The sequence below is a fragment of the Rhinoraja longicauda genome, chromosome 23, assembly GCF_053455715.1.
Source record: "Rhinoraja longicauda isolate Sanriku21f chromosome 23, sRhiLon1.1, whole genome shotgun sequence".
NCBI lineage: Eukaryota > Metazoa > Chordata > Chondrichthyes > Rajiformes > Arhynchobatidae > Rhinoraja > Rhinoraja longicauda.
In genome coordinates this window covers 16,184,411-16,203,885 of record NC_135975.1, presented here as the reverse complement: position 1 = coordinate 16,203,885, position 19,475 = coordinate 16,184,411, and the positions used below count along the sequence as shown (strand labels likewise).

At 42.3% G+C, this 19,475-nt stretch overlaps 1 protein-coding gene across 2 annotated transcripts in view; it reads left to right on the top strand.

Annotated features, from left to right (window-relative positions):
* The window catches only part of LOC144604905 (voltage-dependent calcium channel subunit alpha-2/delta-1-like), a 497,845-nt gene that overhangs the window by 444,269 nt on the left and 34,101 nt on the right, over nt 1-19,475 (top strand). For both annotated transcript variants that reach the window (XM_078419763.1, XM_078419762.1), the window contains 6 exons: nt 6,649-6,733; nt 7,668-7,730; nt 11,368-11,471; nt 13,053-13,148; nt 17,445-17,512; nt 19,359-19,397. In XM_078419763.1, the coding sequence (XP_078275889.1) occupies nt 6,649-6,733; nt 7,668-7,730; nt 11,368-11,471; nt 13,053-13,148; nt 17,445-17,512; nt 19,359-19,397 (455 nt within the window). The remainder of the gene's footprint in view (nt 1-6,648; nt 6,734-7,667; nt 7,731-11,367; nt 11,472-13,052; nt 13,149-17,444; nt 17,513-19,358; nt 19,398-19,475) is intronic.

Here is a 19,475-nt window from a genome sequence, read left to right as displayed (position 1 = left end):
TTCAGTTCCTCCATCACCCTAGGTTCTCCAGCCCCTAGAACATTTGGGAGATTGTGTGTATCTTCCTCAGTGAAGACAGATCCAAAGTAATGGTTTAACTCGTCTGCCATTTCTTTGTTCCCCATAATAAATTCCCCTGCTTCTGTCTTCAAGGGACCCACATTTGCCTTGACTATTTTTTTCCTCTTCACGTACCTAAAAAAACTTTTGCTATCCTCCTTTATATTATTGGCTAGTTTACCCTCGTACCTCATCTTTTCTCCTCGTATTGCCTTTTTAGTTAACTTTTGTTGCTCTTTAAAAGAGTCCCAATCCTCTGTCTTCCCACTCTTCTTTGCTATGTTATACTTCCTCTCCTTAATTTTTATGCTGTCCCTGACTTCCCTTGTCAGCCACAGGTGTCTCTTACTCCCCTTAGAGTCTTTCCACCTCTTTGGAATAAATTGATCCTGCAACCTCTGCATTATTCCCAGGAATACCTGCCATTGCTGTTCTACCGTCTTCCCTGCTAGGGCCTCCTTCCAATCAATTTTGGCCAGCTCCCGCCTCATGCCTCTGTAATCCCCTTTGCTATACTGTAATACCGACACTTCCGATTTTCCCTTCTGCCTTTCCATTTGCAGAGTAAAACTTATCATGTTGTGATCACTGCCTCCTAATGGCTCTTTTACCTCTAGTCCCCTTATCAGATCAGGATCATTACACAACACTAAATCCAGAATTGCCTTCTCCCTGGTAGGCTCCAGTACAAGCTGTTCTAAGAATCCATCTCGAAGGCACTCTACAAACTCTCTTTCCTGGGGTCCATTTCCAACCTGATTTTCCCAGTCTACCTGCATGTTGAAATCTCCCATAACCACCGTAGCATTACATTTTTGACACGCCAATTTTATCTCCTGATTTAACTTGCACCCTAAGTCGAGGCTACTGTTTGGGGGCCTATAGATAACTCCCATTAGGGTCTTTTTACCCTTACAATTTCTCATTTCTATCCATACTGATTCAACATCTCCTGATTCTATGTCACCCCTTGCAAGGGAATGAATATCATTCCTTACCATCAGAGCAACCCCACCCCTTCTGCCCACCTGTCTGTCTTTTCTATACGTTGTGTACCCCTGAATATTCAGTTCCCAGCCCTGGTCCTCTTGTAGCCATGTCTCAGTGATCCCTACAACATCATACTTGCCCATGACTAACTGAGCCTCAAGCTCATCCACTTTATTTTTTATACTACGCGCATTTAAGTACAACACTTTAACTTCTGTATTTACCTCCCCTCTCACATCGTTCACAATTGGCCCTGCCCTTAATTTCTTTTCCGCTCTAGAACTTCTGTTCCCATTCTTCCGAAAGTCTTTTGCAATATCTCCTGTATTCCCTTTTACCTCATCTTCATATTCACAATTTGTTAACCCCTCCCCCCCACTACTTAGTTTAAAGCCACAGGTGTCACACTAGCAAACCTGCCTGCCAGAATGTTTGTCCCCCTGCTGTTAAGATGCAACCCGTCCCTTTTGTACAAGTCACCCCTAGCCCAGAAGAGATCCCAGTGGTCCAGAAATCTAAATCCCTGCTCTCTGCACCAGTCCCTCAGCCATAAATTCATACCCTCTATCTCTCTGTTCCTGGCCTCACCAGCACGAGGTACCGGTAGCAGTCCAGAGATAACTACCTTCGACGTCCTACTTCTCAGCGTTTTTCCCAACTCTCTAAACTCCCGCTGTAGCACCTCCTTCCTCTTCCGCCCGACGTCATTCGTGCCCACGTGCACAACGACTTCAGGTTGATCGCCTTCCCTCGCTAGGATTTTCTGAAGCCGGTCTGTGATGTGTTGAACCCTGGCACCAGGGAGGCAACAGACCATCCTCAAGTCCCTCCTGCTGCCACAGAATCTTCTATCCGTCCCTCGGACTATGGAGTCACCGACCACTACGGCTCTTCCAGACTTCGGTCTCCCCTGTCGTGTATCCTTGCCAACAGGTCCGCCACTCGGACTGGAAACGTCTTCTGCCCCGACAGTTCCCAAGAGGGTATACCTATTTGCAATAGGCACAGCCACCGGGGTCTCCTGTAGTCCACGTCCACTCCTCCCTGAAACAGTCTCCCACCTTCGCTCGACCTGGACCCTTGGCGTGACAGCCTCACAATAGGTCCTGTCGAGGAAACTCTCGCATTCCCGGATGGCCCTGAGGTCATCCAACTGCCTCTCCAACTCCACCACACGTCCCTTCAGGAGCTGCACCTGGACACAGTTCTTGCAGGTGTAGCTCCCAGAAGCTCCCGCGACGTCCCTGTCTTCCCACATCCTGCAGGAAACACACCGCACCAACTTTTCCGCCATCACCTTGTGCCTATAACCAGCTCTGGCTTAAAACAATGGTATCCTCCTCACCTCAGCCTCCTCGCCGAAGACTCGCAGCCAAAGACTCGCACTTTTCTCACTGGGCTGCACCTGAACAGGGCTGCACCCTTTTGTGAGCCTTGCTTATATCACCAATTTAAATTGCCTGATTGTCCAATTTACCTGACTTCTCACTTAAACTGCCTGTTGAACTGTGATTAGCACTTACTTTACTGCTCAGCCAACGGGCGTCCTTGCTCTGCTCCCGGACTTTTCAAATTGACTACTACTACTAAGAAAAGATTGGAGAGGCTGGGTTTATTCTCACAGGACCCAGGAGTGTAACGGGATCTTATTGAGGGTTATAAAATTATGAGGGACCTAAACAGGATAAATAGAATATGTTTTTCCCAGGGTAAAGGAGTCTAAAATTAGAAGCCACAAATTTAATATGAGGTGGAGAAATTTAAAGATGATCTGAGGGGCACGTTTTCTCGAGCAAGAGGGTAATGATTATCTGAAACGAGCTGCTTTCAGAAGCATTTGGAGTATGCAGCTCACATATTATTTGTTTTGATCATTCGTAGAGAATTCTGGATCCAAACCAAGAATCCAATTTTGTAGTGTCTTTATTGCCAATGCAAGAATCAAGAGGGTCGCGTGTCTTGTTGTCATGTGTCCCAGATAGAACAATGAAATTCTTACTTGCAGCAGCACAACAGAATATGTAAACATAGTACACTGTAAACAATATAATAATGAGAAAAAAAGTTCAGTATGTATATATATATATATATATATATATATATATATATATTTATGTGTGTATATATATGTGTGTGTGTGTGTATATGTGTGTATATGTATGTATATATATATATATATGTGTGTGTATATATATATGTATGTATATATATATAGCCATTCGCCCCATCACGGCTACACCATTCAATCATGGCTGATCTATCTCTCCCTCCTAACACACACACACACACACACACACACACACACACACACACACACACACACGTACACAGGTACACGCATAGGTACATATAAAAAAACAACAATAATAGTGCAATAATAACAATAACAGGCAGTTCAAAGCTGAATGGAGGTTGTAGTGTTTAATAGCCTGAAGGCTGCAGGGAAGAAGCTGTTCCTGAACCTGGATGTTAAAGCCACCATCTATCCCCAAGATAAACAGCTCAATTTACAGTAGAATGCTGTGGCAATAGTTGAAACTATTTTAGTGTTTGTTTGTGTTCTATGTATGAAACATTAAGCATGGCAGATGAAACAGAGGTGATTCACAGAAGGCACAATTTTAGGTACGATTTAGTCAATACATTTGAAAGATGTAATCGGCAGATGGAAAACAACAAAAAATTCCAACTTGATCCATGGGTTTGCAACTAGTGTTACACAGTTAGTGCCCCGTTCTAGGCCTGAGGGCATGGTCGACAAACCCTATCCCAAAAATCTTCAGATTAAAATCTTAACCAAGATAAAGTAGATATCTCAAATTACAGCAGGTGGATCTTTGTATTTCAAATGTGTTTGGGCGGCGTGGTGCGTGGTGGATTGTGCATTGCAGATGCAGATATTGTAGCTTTTGAGAATAAATAATGTGATGTATGGGCATGGACATCATCACCACAACCTCTCCAGATCCCACATAAAAGTTCCCTTTCACAAGATGTCTGGGATTATAGCAGTAAAACCACTGTTATGTGAGCTCTTTTATGCTCTTTGTGCTGCACAGTGAATCTCTACTTTGCAACTTAGAGTTTCCAAGGTGAGCTGTGTACACTTTGAAGTTGTATTGATGGCATTGAACTTCTTGATTTAGGAAGGTAGGCTGATGAACAGTATAGTGAAACCTCACACCAGTAACTTGATTCAATATTGCACAGGAAACGTCAATGAGCAGAGAAGCCATCGAATAATTGCTCTTCATTACAAAATAATAGTGCATGCAACATCATTCTGGGTAATTATACTTGCGGATAAGATTATTTTTCTGAAACTAGTAAAGAGTAAACTTTAGACGGGAGCTCTCACTTTCTGACCTCCTTACAGAATTGCTGCAGAAAGATCTTGCCAGGAAAGGAAGTCAAATGCTTGACCTCTGACTCTCCCGATAATCCATGCTTTGGAACTAGAGAGTCAACTTGCTAATTAAATTTGCTCGTGCCCTTGGATCCGGGATCCAAGTGGCTGAACCTTTCATGAATGAAGTGTTCCAGCACATCATTCTTAAAGATTTACTGGAAGATCTTTAATAAAATGACCTTTATCTGAAATCAATATGGTACACAGGAAACACTATTCCGGACTGATAATTATGTTGAATTCTACTCCACATTCTTGCAGACAAATGGGGACATGGAGGGGTTTTGATAGATGTGTTTATTAATGAAACAATCCAGCAAAATAGACCGAGAACATTTCTGATATGAGTAGCATGAAAGTGATGCGGTGATGTTTATAAATTAAAAATAACTTAAGAAAATACAATATAAACGTGGATTGGATTTCCAGTAACGGTGAAGTGGAACAAGAAACGTAATCGATTTCAGGAAAAGAACGTTATGTTCTTGGGTATAAATTGGATTTTGGGTCATTGTGACCAAGAAAATGTAGTGAACCAGCCTGTGAAATGAAGCACACATCATCTTCTGCTTGAAACTTTGTTTTCATTGTTGCAACTCTTTGGGATGGATAGAAGTCCGATGTTAATAAATTTGTAATTGATTGTCCAAAGGCATCAAAGTCAAATCCTTCCAAGTAAATTTTTTTGCTTCCAAGTAAAATCTCATGTCAGTTCTAGCATTGTGAGAGGCTCCTGGTTAAAATCTTCAAATGAGTCAAATTAAGGTGCTCATGTCAATGTTTTGGTATCTGACTGGAACTTACATTGGAGTCCCCGACTTTAGCTTCATATTTAACCTATTATCACAATCCCTTCGTGACATCTACAAATACTGTCTTGTTGCTCTCCGGAGTTACTGGAATCCTCTGTCTAAGCTCGGTGTTGGCTGAATCTTTGACTTTCCCCTGCTCCACATATGACAGCCATTCAACTCGGTCTCTAAATATTTACAAGTCTCATTTCCTGCATTCTCCCTAATTTTTTTTTTCCAATTTGTCTTTTTACTTTCCTTCTCCATAATCTATACCCACAATTACCAAACATTCTCAAGCTTTAGCACGATCGTTGCTGTTTCTTGAACAATTTCTGATAAAGTTTGAGTTGCTGTCCTCCTCCTGATGAGCAAAATCAAAGCTTAAGTTTTGAAACAAGGCCTTATCCAGGGCAATACTCTGCTAAAAGAAATTCTTTAAATTACTGTTCAATTTCAAATAAAGATACCATAGAAAATTATAAAAATGCTGTCTTTGGTTCCTTTGATTACAATTATGCAAATACCGCTTGACAGAAAAACAATTCTGACAGTGAGTTTTAGATAGTTATCAATGGACAATCAATGTAAAACTTTAAGATTATGGTAATCCTGGTATATCTTGTGATCAACATATATCTGTTTACAATATATTCCTTCTTTTCAGTAGATGTAATCTTTTTTTATCAAGCACAGTTTGACAGAACAAAATGTTGATATTTCACACAACTCTTGTTGACAGAACAAGAGTTGATATTTCACACAAAGGTTGGTGGGTGTATGGAACAAGCTGCCAGAGGAGGTCGTTGAGGCTGGGACAATCCCAGCATTTAAGAAACAGTTAGACAGGTACATGGATAGGACAGGTTTGGAGGGATATGGACCAAACACAGGCAGGTGGGACTAGTGTAGCTGGAACATGTTGGCCGGTGTGGGCCAGTTGGATTGAAGGGCCTGTTTCCATGCTGTATCACTCTACGACTCTAAGATATGATTAATGTACAATGTAAAGTGATTCTGCATTGCATTTGTTATTTTACCAATACTTTCTTCATGAATTTATGGGGGTGGGGGGTGACCATTACCTGCAAGGTCAGCATTTATTGCCCTTCCCTAGTTTACATGAAGTCTGATGAATCTGGTAATTCTGCAGTTTTGTTCTTCATCACACTGAAGACGGGTGTTGTTGTTGACATGATAGGGTTCTGGGCAATGTGCGGTATCTAGGAGGGTTAAAGACCACCCTTCCATGAGCTTTTTTTTTTACAGAGACTGAAGCTGTAAAGATTGCACAGGAAAAAAACACTATTGCCTGAATTTATTTAAGAATGAGCCATTCTGCTTTTTTTTTTAAGTACATTTATTTTCTGACAGGATTTTTTTTCATTAATTTTCCAGGCAAGACTGACCTGATCAATAATCTGTTGCTTGATGCTGGATTTACAACTGAACTGGTTACGAATTATTGGAGCAAAAAAAAGCCGTAAGTTTTGAGCTTCTGGTTTGAATGAACTGCACCTCGTTAATTTGACTTCATTCCCATGCAGAGGACTTCTGTCTGCACCAGATGGACACATAAATGTAGAGAAAATGAGCAGTGGTTGAAGGCAACAAAAACATGATTACTTTGCACAGGCCTGGAGTGGAATAAACGTTAAGCACTGTTGTATCTGTTAAAAATTTCAGGACACTTCATTTTAAAAAGAAATTAACATTGGCGATGAGTGTGGAATTTGCATTTGCTGTTCCATGAGCAGTAAAGCAGGATTTTACTGATCTGCTTTCCAAAATAAATGCTGGCATCCGTTGACCTTGAATTTCCCACACAAATATATCAGGTGCCTGGAAGCAAAATTACATGTGTATATTCTTTTCTGGTTGCCATTACTTTTAATTAAATTCCTGTGATTAATTTAAACCTAGTATTATGGTTGAGCATTAACAGGCTTCAAATTGCATTTGGAACCATATTTAACTTCGCAAAAAGTGACATGAATAGTTTCTGTTCCGGCTGAGGAAGTGCAGACAGCAGGGCGACTGGTAGGCTTGCAGCAGGTGGTTCATGCAAACTGAGTCTAATGCACTCAAGTGCAAGGTGATAAATGACACAGTCAAGGGACTAGTAAAGAATATTTGTGGTGGTGCAGCTGGTGGAACTGCTGCCTCACAGCGCATGAGAGTCACGTTCATTCCTGATCACCATTCAGATGATGCTCTGTGCGGAGTTTACTTGTTCACCTTGTGACCACGTGGATTTCTTTCAGGTGCTCCAGTTTCCATCCACATCTCAAAGACGTGCATGTTTGAGGGTCAATTGGTTTTGGTTAAACAAAAATTGTCCATAATGTGATTATGGTGGTTGATGAGATGGTAGTATCCTAGAAAATATAATAATCTGACAACTCTTTCTAAATTAGGGCTGGAGTTCTTGCCAGATTCGTTGCAACTGATGGTGGTATCACACGGATTTACCCTAAAAGGTAGGATTACTGAAACAAATTGTGTGGTGGGAATAATACACACAGTTTTAGTGATGGCATGCAATGTTTTGTTAGGCAGAACCCCATGAGAACCAAATTCGACACCGAGTCTTGTTAGAAGCCATTACAACATGTAAAGCATGGTCAACAAGGTAAGTTTGAAGCTTAGGATGGCAAAACATGATCGAGAGGTTTAAGGAAAGGTGTGGCATTCCCAAGCTCAGGAATGTGAAAGCTGAAAGTCTGGCTGTCCATGGTGAAGCAATTCGCCTTTGCAGATGAACGGGAGACCCACATTAGATGAGAGGGTCATAGGATTGGAGGAGATGACTGAAATAGGGGAGGACAACATGAAGAGGTTAATGCTGCATCTTTCATGATTTCAACACATCCCTAAATCTAAAACCACTGACATTCTTTTGATGTTGCACTCACTGCCACAATATAGAATTTTCACAAACTTGCCTTCATAGTTCATGCCAAAGTTTAAAAGAAAAATACTTTTGCACCTTTGTAATTACACAGCAAATGTAATGGAACGATGCAAGGGATTATTTTAAACCATCTGTTGTGATCTGGCTGAAAGACTGTAAATAATTTGGCTCTGCTACCAATACACAACACCATATACTTGGAATATACTCAAAATCCACTATCCACAATTACAGCACCAATATTTACTGAACAGAATAATGTTAACTGTTTTTCCATTTGGATAAGTGTGTTTGTTGCTGTATGTAAGATACCTGAGAAATATAACATGACAATTTGTCTAATAATCAAGTATTTTCGAGCAGAACAATTAGCCTCGTGCTGCAGTTCAAATTAATATTGAATTAGATTTGAATTGGAGGCTTTTTTTATAGCAAGGTTCAAATTTAAACAACCATATTATTTCATTTAAACAACTTCAATTTGCTAAGAATGTATGTCACACTATTTATAAACTTGTGACTGCACCCCCTTTGATTTGGATGTTAAGAACAGAGACATTGGCACTTGTCTTTTGCATAACTTTAATCCAAATGCAAAGAATGAAGCATAATAATGGTCACAAGCAGTCACAAAGAAAGTAACAAATATTCTTTTTATTCACAAAATGCTGGAGTAACTCAGCAGGTCAGGCAGCATCTCGGGAGAGAAGGAAGGAATGGGAAGAAACAAATATTCTTTAACTTTTTGTTAACCCTCCCCTCCCCTTACCTGTATCAACCTATTAGATCTGCAATTCACAGATCTTTGTAGATCTGCAATTCGCAGGTGATTAAGTTGTTAGGTGTTGGTTTATGAGAGCTCTGATTCCTGCCATGTCATGGGTTATCCATGTAACTGGACCTCTGGGTGTCTGCAGTCCAAAAGTGGATGTTATGTTCTGGATGCACAGATATGTTCGGGTTTTCACTACGAGTTCACTTGATAGTTGATGAACAACAAGATCATAAACGAGTCCTTCTCATTATGGAGAAGTGTACTGTATCTGAGGCACTCATCTAAGATGTATCCAAGTGCTAAAGTATAGTGATATTTGTACTGGACTGTATTCAAAGATGAATTTCACTGTACCTCGGTACATGTGACATATAAAGTACCACTGTAACCATTGACATTGAATTTTGAGGCATGCAAGTAACAGTAGACAGAAGCAGTATACCAGACACAGATTCTGAAGGGTTCAAATGAATACAAATAAAAAGTAAGAGCACAGGAAACAGAAACAGGAGTGGGATGCATCTGTTAGCTCCTTGAATCGGTTCTAATTATGGCCAATCCAAATATTCCCATGCTCTCTCCATATTTCTGAGTCCCTGTCCCAGTTTAGATATATTGTTAGCTTCCTTGGTCAGCCTGAGTGGTGCTTCCTTCTTCTGGGCTGTGGTAAGTGGGTGAGATAGCTCAGGTTGCTGCTCTGTCAATTAGCTCTAAAAAAACAGCCAGGGCAAAGTGAGTGTCAATAGGTTAAAATAGACCGGGTAGCAAGAAATAATCTGAAAATGCAAATAATTGGCTTTTAACTGTTTAATTCAGTTTTGTATTTCTTAACATTCCACACATTGCTGTCTGGCATGTCACCTAACACTACTGATGAATAATCTGTACTAAGAACAAATTAATTGCATGTTATAGCTTTTCCACTAGATATATTTGAAGCAACACCAACTTAATGGTTTTGGCTGGTTCTTGCCATTTGCTGTTGACCACAGTTGACTTTGATGTGGAGCTGTTAACTTTTACAAGGCTGAAATCACAAGAGGAATCGTAGGTTTGGTCATATTCCTCATTCTAAGCCTGTCTGCTCATGTGCCTTTCTAATCAGGCACAGATCGGTGGTGCAGATCTGTTATAAAGATTACTTTCTGTCCCGTATCCAATTGCAATCTACCTGTTTATTATGTAGACTTTGTTTCTGATGGAGAGAGGCATTGCAGAGTAGATGCAAAAGTAGCAGCAGAGTAGACATGATGGGCCGAATGGCTTAATTCTGCTCCTAGAACTTATAAACATGAAAAGAGAAAGAGTTGGCTTTACAGGTCAACTGCACAGAGCGTAGAAACTCGCAACACCATATCAATGGTATCTACCCCTCTCCATTAGCTGCAAACGCTCAGCAATGCAACATTGCTCCTCTTTCTCAGCTATTGATGATCGCATAATACCACTCATGGAGCAAACACCTCAGATGAAGATAATCACTTTCCATCACTCCGTTTAACAACTGGTGAAGTAGTGGGGGGGGGGGGGGGGATTTCTCAGCTGCGTTTGAATAGTTTTGTGGACACCATTGAAAGGATGTTCTGAGTGCAATGCCGGTGGTAATCTGGGAATCCCACAGGACCTGCCTCCTCCATGTCAGCTTCACTGGCATTCCCTCCTCCCACATGAAGTGGAGTCCTGTCTTATTTCCAAACCACTCCTTGATCCAAGCAAAGAAATATCACAGTCCGATTGGAATCCTGGGTCTTTTACATAGTAAGCGATTTGTTTCCGGATGGAGATGCAGAAGCTGGTTTACAAAAAGAAAGACACAAAGTTCTGGAGTAACTCAGCAGATCATGCAACACCTCTGGAGAGCAACCCCCTCTCCTCACACTCCCTTCTTCTCACAAACCCCCTCCCATCCTTTCCCCCCTCACCTCACCCTCTCCCCTGTGCCCCACTGGACAAGCCCTGTTTCTCCCCTCCCTCTCCCCTGCCGCCTACATTCCGTCCTCTCGCTTCACAATTCGCAACCCTTCAATCCTTTTGTCTAAGCTTTCGTCCTTTCGTTTCTGGCTTTTGTCCAACCATCTTCCTATCAACTCCCCCCCCTCCCTTCCCCTTACCTGTATCAACCTATTACCTGTCAAGCTTGGCCTGCCTATTCCAGCTGAGTTACTCCAGCACTTTGTGTCTTTTTTATTTCCTGTTGGATGGCTGATGGCTGGGGTAAGATGACATAGTGAATATATATCTAATGGAATGACAAGGACATTGGGCTATTAAACTGCAATTTAGTCCCAAACCACTTTGTATTTGCAAATTCCTCCTTCCATTTCATGAAATTATAAAACAAGGCTGAGGATTTGAAACATTTTCATCTTTGGTTTTGCAGCAAATGGATGTATGGCCTTGCATTATGTTAATATTTTTTCTGTTGCAGTGCTGGAGAGGAGTGGACAGAAAATCCTGAGACCTATGAAGCAAGCTACTACAAAAGAAGCCTTAACAACAACATTTACATCTTCACTGCCCCTTACATCAACAGTAAGATTACCATGCTTTGCTCAATAGGGCATATTAACCAATGAAGTTTGGAAAATGAGATAATCATGAAAACATATGAATTTCAAGACCAAGATCTCAGTCTAAATTTTTCAATCACCCTCTCAACCGAAATGAGTGGGAGTGATATCAGGGCTGATGGGTGAGAGTGGGGAGGGTGTGAAGGAAATGGACACCTGCTAAGGAAAGCACTGAGGGAGGTGGTGCAGAAAGGATTGAGAAACAAAGAACTACAGATGCTGGTAAATACATGAAAAGACACAAAGTGCTGGAGTAACTCAGCGGGTCAGGCAGCATCGTTGGAAAACATGGCGACATTTTAGGTCGAGACCCTTGTTCAGACTCAGAAAGGATACTGGTCATACAGGAGAAGTCAAAGGCAGATGATTATTTCTAAACTTACAAAGGCTTGATTGTATTCATGTATGGTATTATCTGATTTGATTGGGTAGCACACCAGTAAAAGTGTTTCACTGTATCCCGTGACAATAATTAACCAGAGTACCGGGTTTGATCCTGACTGCTGGTGCTGTCTGTACAGAGTTTGTATGTTTACCTGTGACTGCGTGGGTTTTCTCCGGGTTCTCCTGTGATTCCCTCCCACATTCCAAAGACATGCAGGTTTGTAGGTTACTTGGCAACATAACCTATTGACTTTAGACTGTAAAGATACAGTGTTGAAATAGGCCCTTTGGCCCACCGAGTCCGTGATGACCTGTGAGCATCCCGTACTTCAGCACTATCCTCTACACTAGGCCAAATAACCTACAAACCTGCACGTCTTTGGAATGTGTGAGGAAACCACAGGAGAACCCAGAGAAAACCCACAGGTAAAACATACAAACTCTATACAGAGTCTGTAATCTCTCGCATGTCAGTGTGGTCTCGGTGGGCCGAAGGGCCTGTTTCAACACTATATCTTTAAAGTCTAAGACATTAGCACTGCCAACCAGCCCTGGTGTTTCTCATCAGAGTGCAATGGTCCGGATGGGTACAGTGTGAACATCCCCACTCAGTCAACATGGTGATGGAGTGCTGATGACAGCATCAGGCTCCGACCTCTCGAACAGGATGTTTTTTTAAAATCTGGGCTTGAGGCTGCAGAATGAAACGCAACTCTGGCAATGGACATATGGACTGGGTCTCCTGGGAGGGTAACTCAGCGTGGATTAATTGGGTGAATAAACTGTTTCCACATTGGAAAGTGACCTCTCATCGGCACCTATTGTTTCTTTCTCCACAGATGAAGTGTGATCCTCTGAATATTTCCAGCACTTTTTGTTCCTATTTCAGATTTACACGAGTCTCATGCGGGTTTTTTTTTTTGTTGCATTGAAATGTTACCAATAGCTGCTTTTCCTTTCTTTGGACTTGGCAAAATTCTCGCTGTTAAACTTGTGACATTTGCGGAATCTGGCACCCTGCCGTTCAGTGGGCATTTTGGGCTGTGAACGATATTTTACACTTCTTCAGTTCTTCGTAGCTCAAAGAAAATCTGCTTCATGGCGGAATATTACTGCAGGTAGCAAAATAGTTCTCATTCTCCGATCGTTCTTATTACAGAAACCTGGGATGGAATACAGAGCAGCGTGGAATCTGGCATCATGGTCAGCAGAGCGGTCGAACTCAAAATTGATGGAAAACATCTGAAGCCTGCAGGTGGGTTGGTAGTTGCTTTAACCCTCTCACTGTGTTCTAATCCTTTGGGTATTTGTCTTTTGACATTTTCACGGCGCCATGCGGAAAGTTTGGGGCTGAATTCTGGAGGCGGTCTTGTTGCTAATCCCGAGCTCTGTTCCTCCTTTATCCTGATACTGTCCTGTTGAGTGTAGTTCAGTATGACGCATGAAACATGTCCCTGGAGGCACTGCAGAACATCAACTGTGCTGTGGTGCGAAATGTGCAGGGTAGCTGGACCAAGGATTTAAATTGTCCCATTGCATTTGCTCCTTGTAACAGTTCACCACATGGATTCAAATAGACAGCAGAGTGTTCAGGGAGCTGCCCTGACCATGGAAAGGATGTTGGCCCAACTCGATAAAGCAGCCAAAATTAATGGAGCAGTCTTATATTGGAATAGAGTCCTATAGAGTTGTCCCTCCTGCATCAATGCACTGTGAATGCATCGGTCTGGCAACAGCCATTTACCTTTCTGCACTGAGATACAGTGTTGACACTTCTCCATCTTATTGCATGACTGTGTTTGGGCAGTGAGTGGCATTTGTGATCCTATGTGTATTTTGGTGTAGGATATTGCACATTGAGTGAAAAGCAAAATGTCAGGTTGATTTACAGAACGTCATTCCACTTCAAAGCAAATATTGCCCAGATGATTCCTTTTCAGCCATCATCACAGCCAAGCTGCCCACTGCTATTGTGTGAGGAAGCTACCCCAGATGTTGGTTTACATCGAAGATCGACACAAAATGCTGAAGTAACTCAGCCTGTCCCACTGAGTTACTCTAGCGTTTTGTGTGTATCTTCAGTGCCCACTGCTTTTGTTGGCTCACCAACTTACATGATCATTCTGGCAGTATGCTGCAGGATGATGGTTGAGTAACACAAGCCCTGGCTGTCTCTCCTTTCTCTGCTATGAATGTAATGGCCAACAGCACAGGCCCCAGTGTGTCCCCATCTAAAATCAGTGCAGTAGAGATTTGCGCTTGGATCTGAGACCATGCTGCTGGGCTGCTGCAGCTGGACCTGTGTGAACCTGTTTTAAAGATTTGTATCAAAAATGAAAAACAAGCAAGTATCCACTGTTGAAACAAGGAACTGCAGATGGTGCTTTACCAAAAAAGACACACAACGCTGGGTAACTCAGTGGGTCAGGCAGCATCTCTGGAGAGCATGGATAAGTGACCTATCTGGTTGGGACTCTTCAGAACTGTAATGATATCCATTCTTGCCAAAATGTGTAGGAAGGAACTGCAGATGCTGGTTTACACCGAAGGTAGACACAACATGCTGGAGTAACTCGGTGAGGCAGGCAGCATCTCAGTCAACTTCAATACTGTAACTCCATGATGTGGTGTGGATTTACTTGAAAAAGAATTAAATCTTTTTTTCGCTAAAAAATAACCAATTATTACAGAGGATGGATTCTTTGCTTTGTTTATTTTACTCTTGTTCAACGGGAACAAGAGGACCAGAGGATCAGCATGATGAGAGTTCATTGCAGCATTTTATACAGATCGTTATGTGCATAGAGACGAGTGAGCTACGACTACATGTGCCAGTGACCACTGTTGAGCTTGTTACCCTGGATAGGTATTCGGGCAGGAGAGAGTAATAGAGTAATGCAGCCAAACAAAAAGGAGATGGCAGCCGGAGGAACAGGATGGTCTAGACTCCAGCAGCACAACACTTGGAACAGTTTGCTGCCAGTTCCAGCAAGTCAAGTCAAGTCAAATTTATTTGTCACATACACATACACGATGTGCAGTGAAATGAAAGTGGCAATGCCTGCGGGTTGTGCACAAAAAAGCCTGCACTCACTGTCCCGTCTCCCCCCCCCCCCCCCCTGCTTCCAGACTTCCTCAAAAACTGGACGTTCATAGACGGCTCTCGTATCCTCAGTGGTCACTGGTGGCCAGGAGTGCTCAGTTGATTTCTGAGAGAGACTCGATGATAACCATCCACACGTCTCCAGTGGTCACTGTTCTGCACTGTGCACTTCTTATCTCCCCTGGGAGTCTTCTTCCAATCCCCTCTCATCATGCATTTTTTAGTACTCCTGACTAAGAGCTATAAAAATTACTGCTCTCTGCAGTTGCAGTTCCCTTTAGGAGCGGCCTGGTAAGCTTGCAGCTGCTGAATTACGTTTCAACAACCACAACCCATGCACAGAGGGTGCAGGGCTGATACCAGCAGTGTCAGGTTTGCACAGGGCGCCAGAAGGAGACCCAGCATCATGTTCTATGAACCTTGCAATTGAACCTTACTCAGGGTGACTCACGATTAAAGCAAAAAAACTTGCAGGTGTTACAAATCCGGAAAAAAAACCACACAGAAAATGCCAGAAACACTTGGCAGGTTAGGCAGCTTCCGTGGAAGGAGAAGTAAAGCTAACGTTTCAGGTCGCAGATTCCACATCAGCAAAGAGATAAATGAAGTTAATTTTAAATTGCAGACAGAAAAGGATAACGATGGATAGGACAATAGAAATAACTGATAGGGTGGGGGCCTGGGTGCATTGAGGATGAGCTATCGGTGAAATCATCAGTCTATAGGTTAGTAAGGGAAGATAGGACAGGGAGCAAGAGAAATTAGAAATTATATGAAAGAACATTTATTGATCCTGAACTTAACTTTAAATTCTTAAAGTTAAATTCTTAACTGAACTTAACTTAACTAACTCACTTTCTCTGTATCAGAACTGGCCTGTGCTGCTGCAGTCATTTACCTGTGATCTTGGCTCTATTCTCTCACCAAATGCCCAGCCTGATCTGCCAGGCATTTTTTGCAGCTCTGCCTCGTGCAGCTTTCATGATCATTTGAGTTCTCTCCAACTACCTTCATTCCTCATTAACCTATTGATCAAGTAATTCCAGCTGCAGTTTATTCCCCATGGAAACCCCAGCCTTACTTTATCAGAGATGTTTTCTTTATATCCGAGCCACAACCCCTCTGCCTTTTCTGCAACAAAACAACTTGCTTTCTCATCTTCCCTGGTACTGATAAAAGCATCTTTGACCTGAAACTTTGACACTGTAGTTCTCTTCTGAGACACTGCCTGATCTGTTGAGCATTATAGGTTATTTAAGCCTGTCCTATAATGCTGTTTTAATGTCAAAAGAAGGCAAGGAGCAATTTGTAAGCCTTACTCCTTCATAAGAAGCAGTAGGTTGTTGCCTTACAGTGTGTTTACAGAGGAGATGGAATACAGGAGCATTCCAAAACCCCCTCTGACCAGCAGCCATTGGAAGTATCCATTTGCAGATTGTTACGTAGCACAGTTATCAAAGCTGATGGTTTGTTGGAAAGTTCGTCAAAAAAGATATTTCAGCTGATGAATGTGGACAACTTTCTTATGGTTTCACTGATAATACATGGCTCAATAAAGCTCTCGTCTCAGCCAGCTCGAATCACAGGGGGGGAGAGCAATGCCAGGACTTCACCTGATGTAGAAAAACCTCTTCCTGCATTAAAGACAGAAGATGGCCTTCATAACAAGAGGAGTTGAGTATAGGAGCAAAGAGGTCCTTCTGCAGTTGTACAGGGCCCTAGTGAGACCGCACCTGGAGTACTGTGTGCAGTTTTGGTCTCCAAATTTGAGGAAGGATATTCTTGCTATTGAGAGCGTGCAGCGTAGGTTTACTAGGTTAATTCCCGGAATGGCGGGACTGTCATATGTTGAAAGACTGGAGCGACTAGGTTTGTATACACTGGAATTTAGAAGGATGAGAGGGGATCTTATCGAAACGTATAAGATTATCAAGGGGTTGGACATGTTAGAGGCAGGAAACATGTTCCCAATGTTGGGGGAGTCCAGAACCAGGGGCCACAGTTTAAGAATAAGGGGTAGGCCATTTAGAACAGAGATGAGGAAAACCTTTTTAGTCAGAGAGTTGTGACACTGTGGAATTCTCTGCCTCAGAGGGCAGTGGAGGCCAATTCTCTGAATATATTCAAGAGAGAGCTAGATGGAGCTCTTAAGGACAGCGGAGTCAGGGGGTATGGGGAGAAAGCAGGAACGGGGTACTGATTGAGAATGATCAGCCATGATCACATTGAATGGCAGTGCTGACTCGAAGGGCCGAATGGCCTGCTCCTGCACCTATTGTCTATTGTCTAAGATAGGTGCAGGAGCAGGCCATTTGGCCCTTCACGCCACAAGTTTGAAGAACAACAAGCAGATTATTTGGGGACTGAAATAAACTCGAGAAAGAAAGCACAATTCCTGTAGGTTCCTCCTCAGTGACACTGACACGTGTATCTCTGATTGGTTTGCAGTTGTTGGAGTGAAGCTCGAAGTGAACGCCTGGATGGAAAACTTCACAAAAGTCGTCAGTAAGAGCAAGGTAAGAACACGAAACTGGCCATTTCCAGAAGTCAGATATGGAATGTGGGTGTGCATAACGCAAAGCTGCTTTTAATTTTAAAGTTTTTCAGAAGCAGTAACCACAATTGTCATGAAAATGGCAAATACTTTAGACAATCAGGCGCAGATAGACAATGAGTCACAGATTCTTTCTTGTCAACTGATGTTCTTAACACAGAGCTGTTCTATGTGTGAATTGTTCTCATTGATGTACGTGTGAGTTTTGTTTTACTTTGACGCGCTCCGTTCCCAAAGCACATATCTAAGCCTTAGAATTTCTGGACCTGAGAATTTGTACCTGATCAAACTGGAATATGGGTGGAATCTGAGAACCTGAAATTCTCTACCATCCATAACATTGTCTGAAAACTTTGTGGGGGGGCAATGATGAGTTGTGGAATGATGCCAGTTGTGTTTGTGGGTAAGTTTGGGAGTTTCCAACATTCTCTGGTAATTACACGTGCGTGTGAATATGAAAAGGCATCTCTGCAAGACTTGTGAAAAGTGTGCGACGACCAGATTGTTGTAAAAACTCATCTGGCTCACTGATGTCTCTGGAAGTGACAGCTGGGCTGGTCCGTTTGTGACTCTGGACCCATCAATGTAATTAACCTTTAATTGTTCCTGAACTGAGGAGCAGAAAAGAATCTCTCAACATCGCCAGCGACACTTACACCAAACAAATACATGGATAGAAAACTGTCAATGTCTGAAGCGTTTTGTGAGTTTCTTTGAGGTCTTCTGAAGGCTGAGTACTGGTGTGCTGGTGTGTGGAACAGCATCCTGGATATGGCTGCGGTGAGAAGAGATGTGGTTTCAGTGCACCTCTTCTCAGTGGTCTTGTTCTCAGTTAATTCGGGTACTTTGCTGTGCTGTTTAACACAAGTCTCCTCCCTGGGTTTTGCACCTGCCCTGAGATAAAATTGTAACCGTATCCCCAGTTTCCATCCCTCGTTTCCCATTAAGTTTAACCATGAAATATGGGACGCCTGACAATGCCAGTGATCCTTGTCCATTCCAAATGAACCTTGAATTGAATGGCTTGCCGGGTTATGTCAGAGGGCAATTAAGTGTCAACCACATTGCTGCAGGTTCAGCTGTCAAAGAAATGCCAAGTGAGTGCAGGTACTCCACCCAAAGTTACATGGGGTGATCTGAAGGGTTTCACAACATTCCAGCAGTTTCCTGGTCACTTGTTTTTCCATTTGACCCTAATTTATATAATTAAGTTTAAAGTGCTAGATATTCCTCAGCACAATTTACTGCATTATCCAAATGATTGATATAGATGACAAACAGTAACAGGGCCAGCACCGAACCCTGAGGCACACCACCAGTCACAGGCCTCCAGTCCGAGATGCTTCCTTCCATAAAGCCAATTCTCTATCCAATCAGTCATCCTTGGATCCCATGCAATCTAATATCTCTCCTTGGACCCCATACGATGTAGAAGATCTTGATCATGTTGTAACTTTCATAAACAGCATTAGGATGATTCCTAAAGTTGGTTTAATGTCATTGAAATGTAGTAATGCAGTTTCTTGCCCCAAATCCAGGATGTCATTATCTGTCATAATGAGAGATAAGTGCCTGTCTACTGATCTTTAGATTACTGATCCCAGTTCCAATAGTACCGGTGCTAACGATATAATCATTATGCAGCTATTCCTATACCCAAAATCCATTTTGCATCACCAAGAACCTTTGCATCGTCTGCTGCAGATTTAATTATCTCTTTAGCAGCAGACGGTGAATTTAGCATATGTGTTTCAGATGTAAATTGCGGAGACTTTTTGAATGTACTCATTATTTGCTTCTTGTTGCAGTGTTACCGAGAGATCTGTGACTGCACAAAGAATAGCAAGGTAAGACTTTTGACCACACACACCCCTGTTGTCAAATCAGAAGAGGAATCATTTGACTTAGTCAACGTGTGTTGGCCG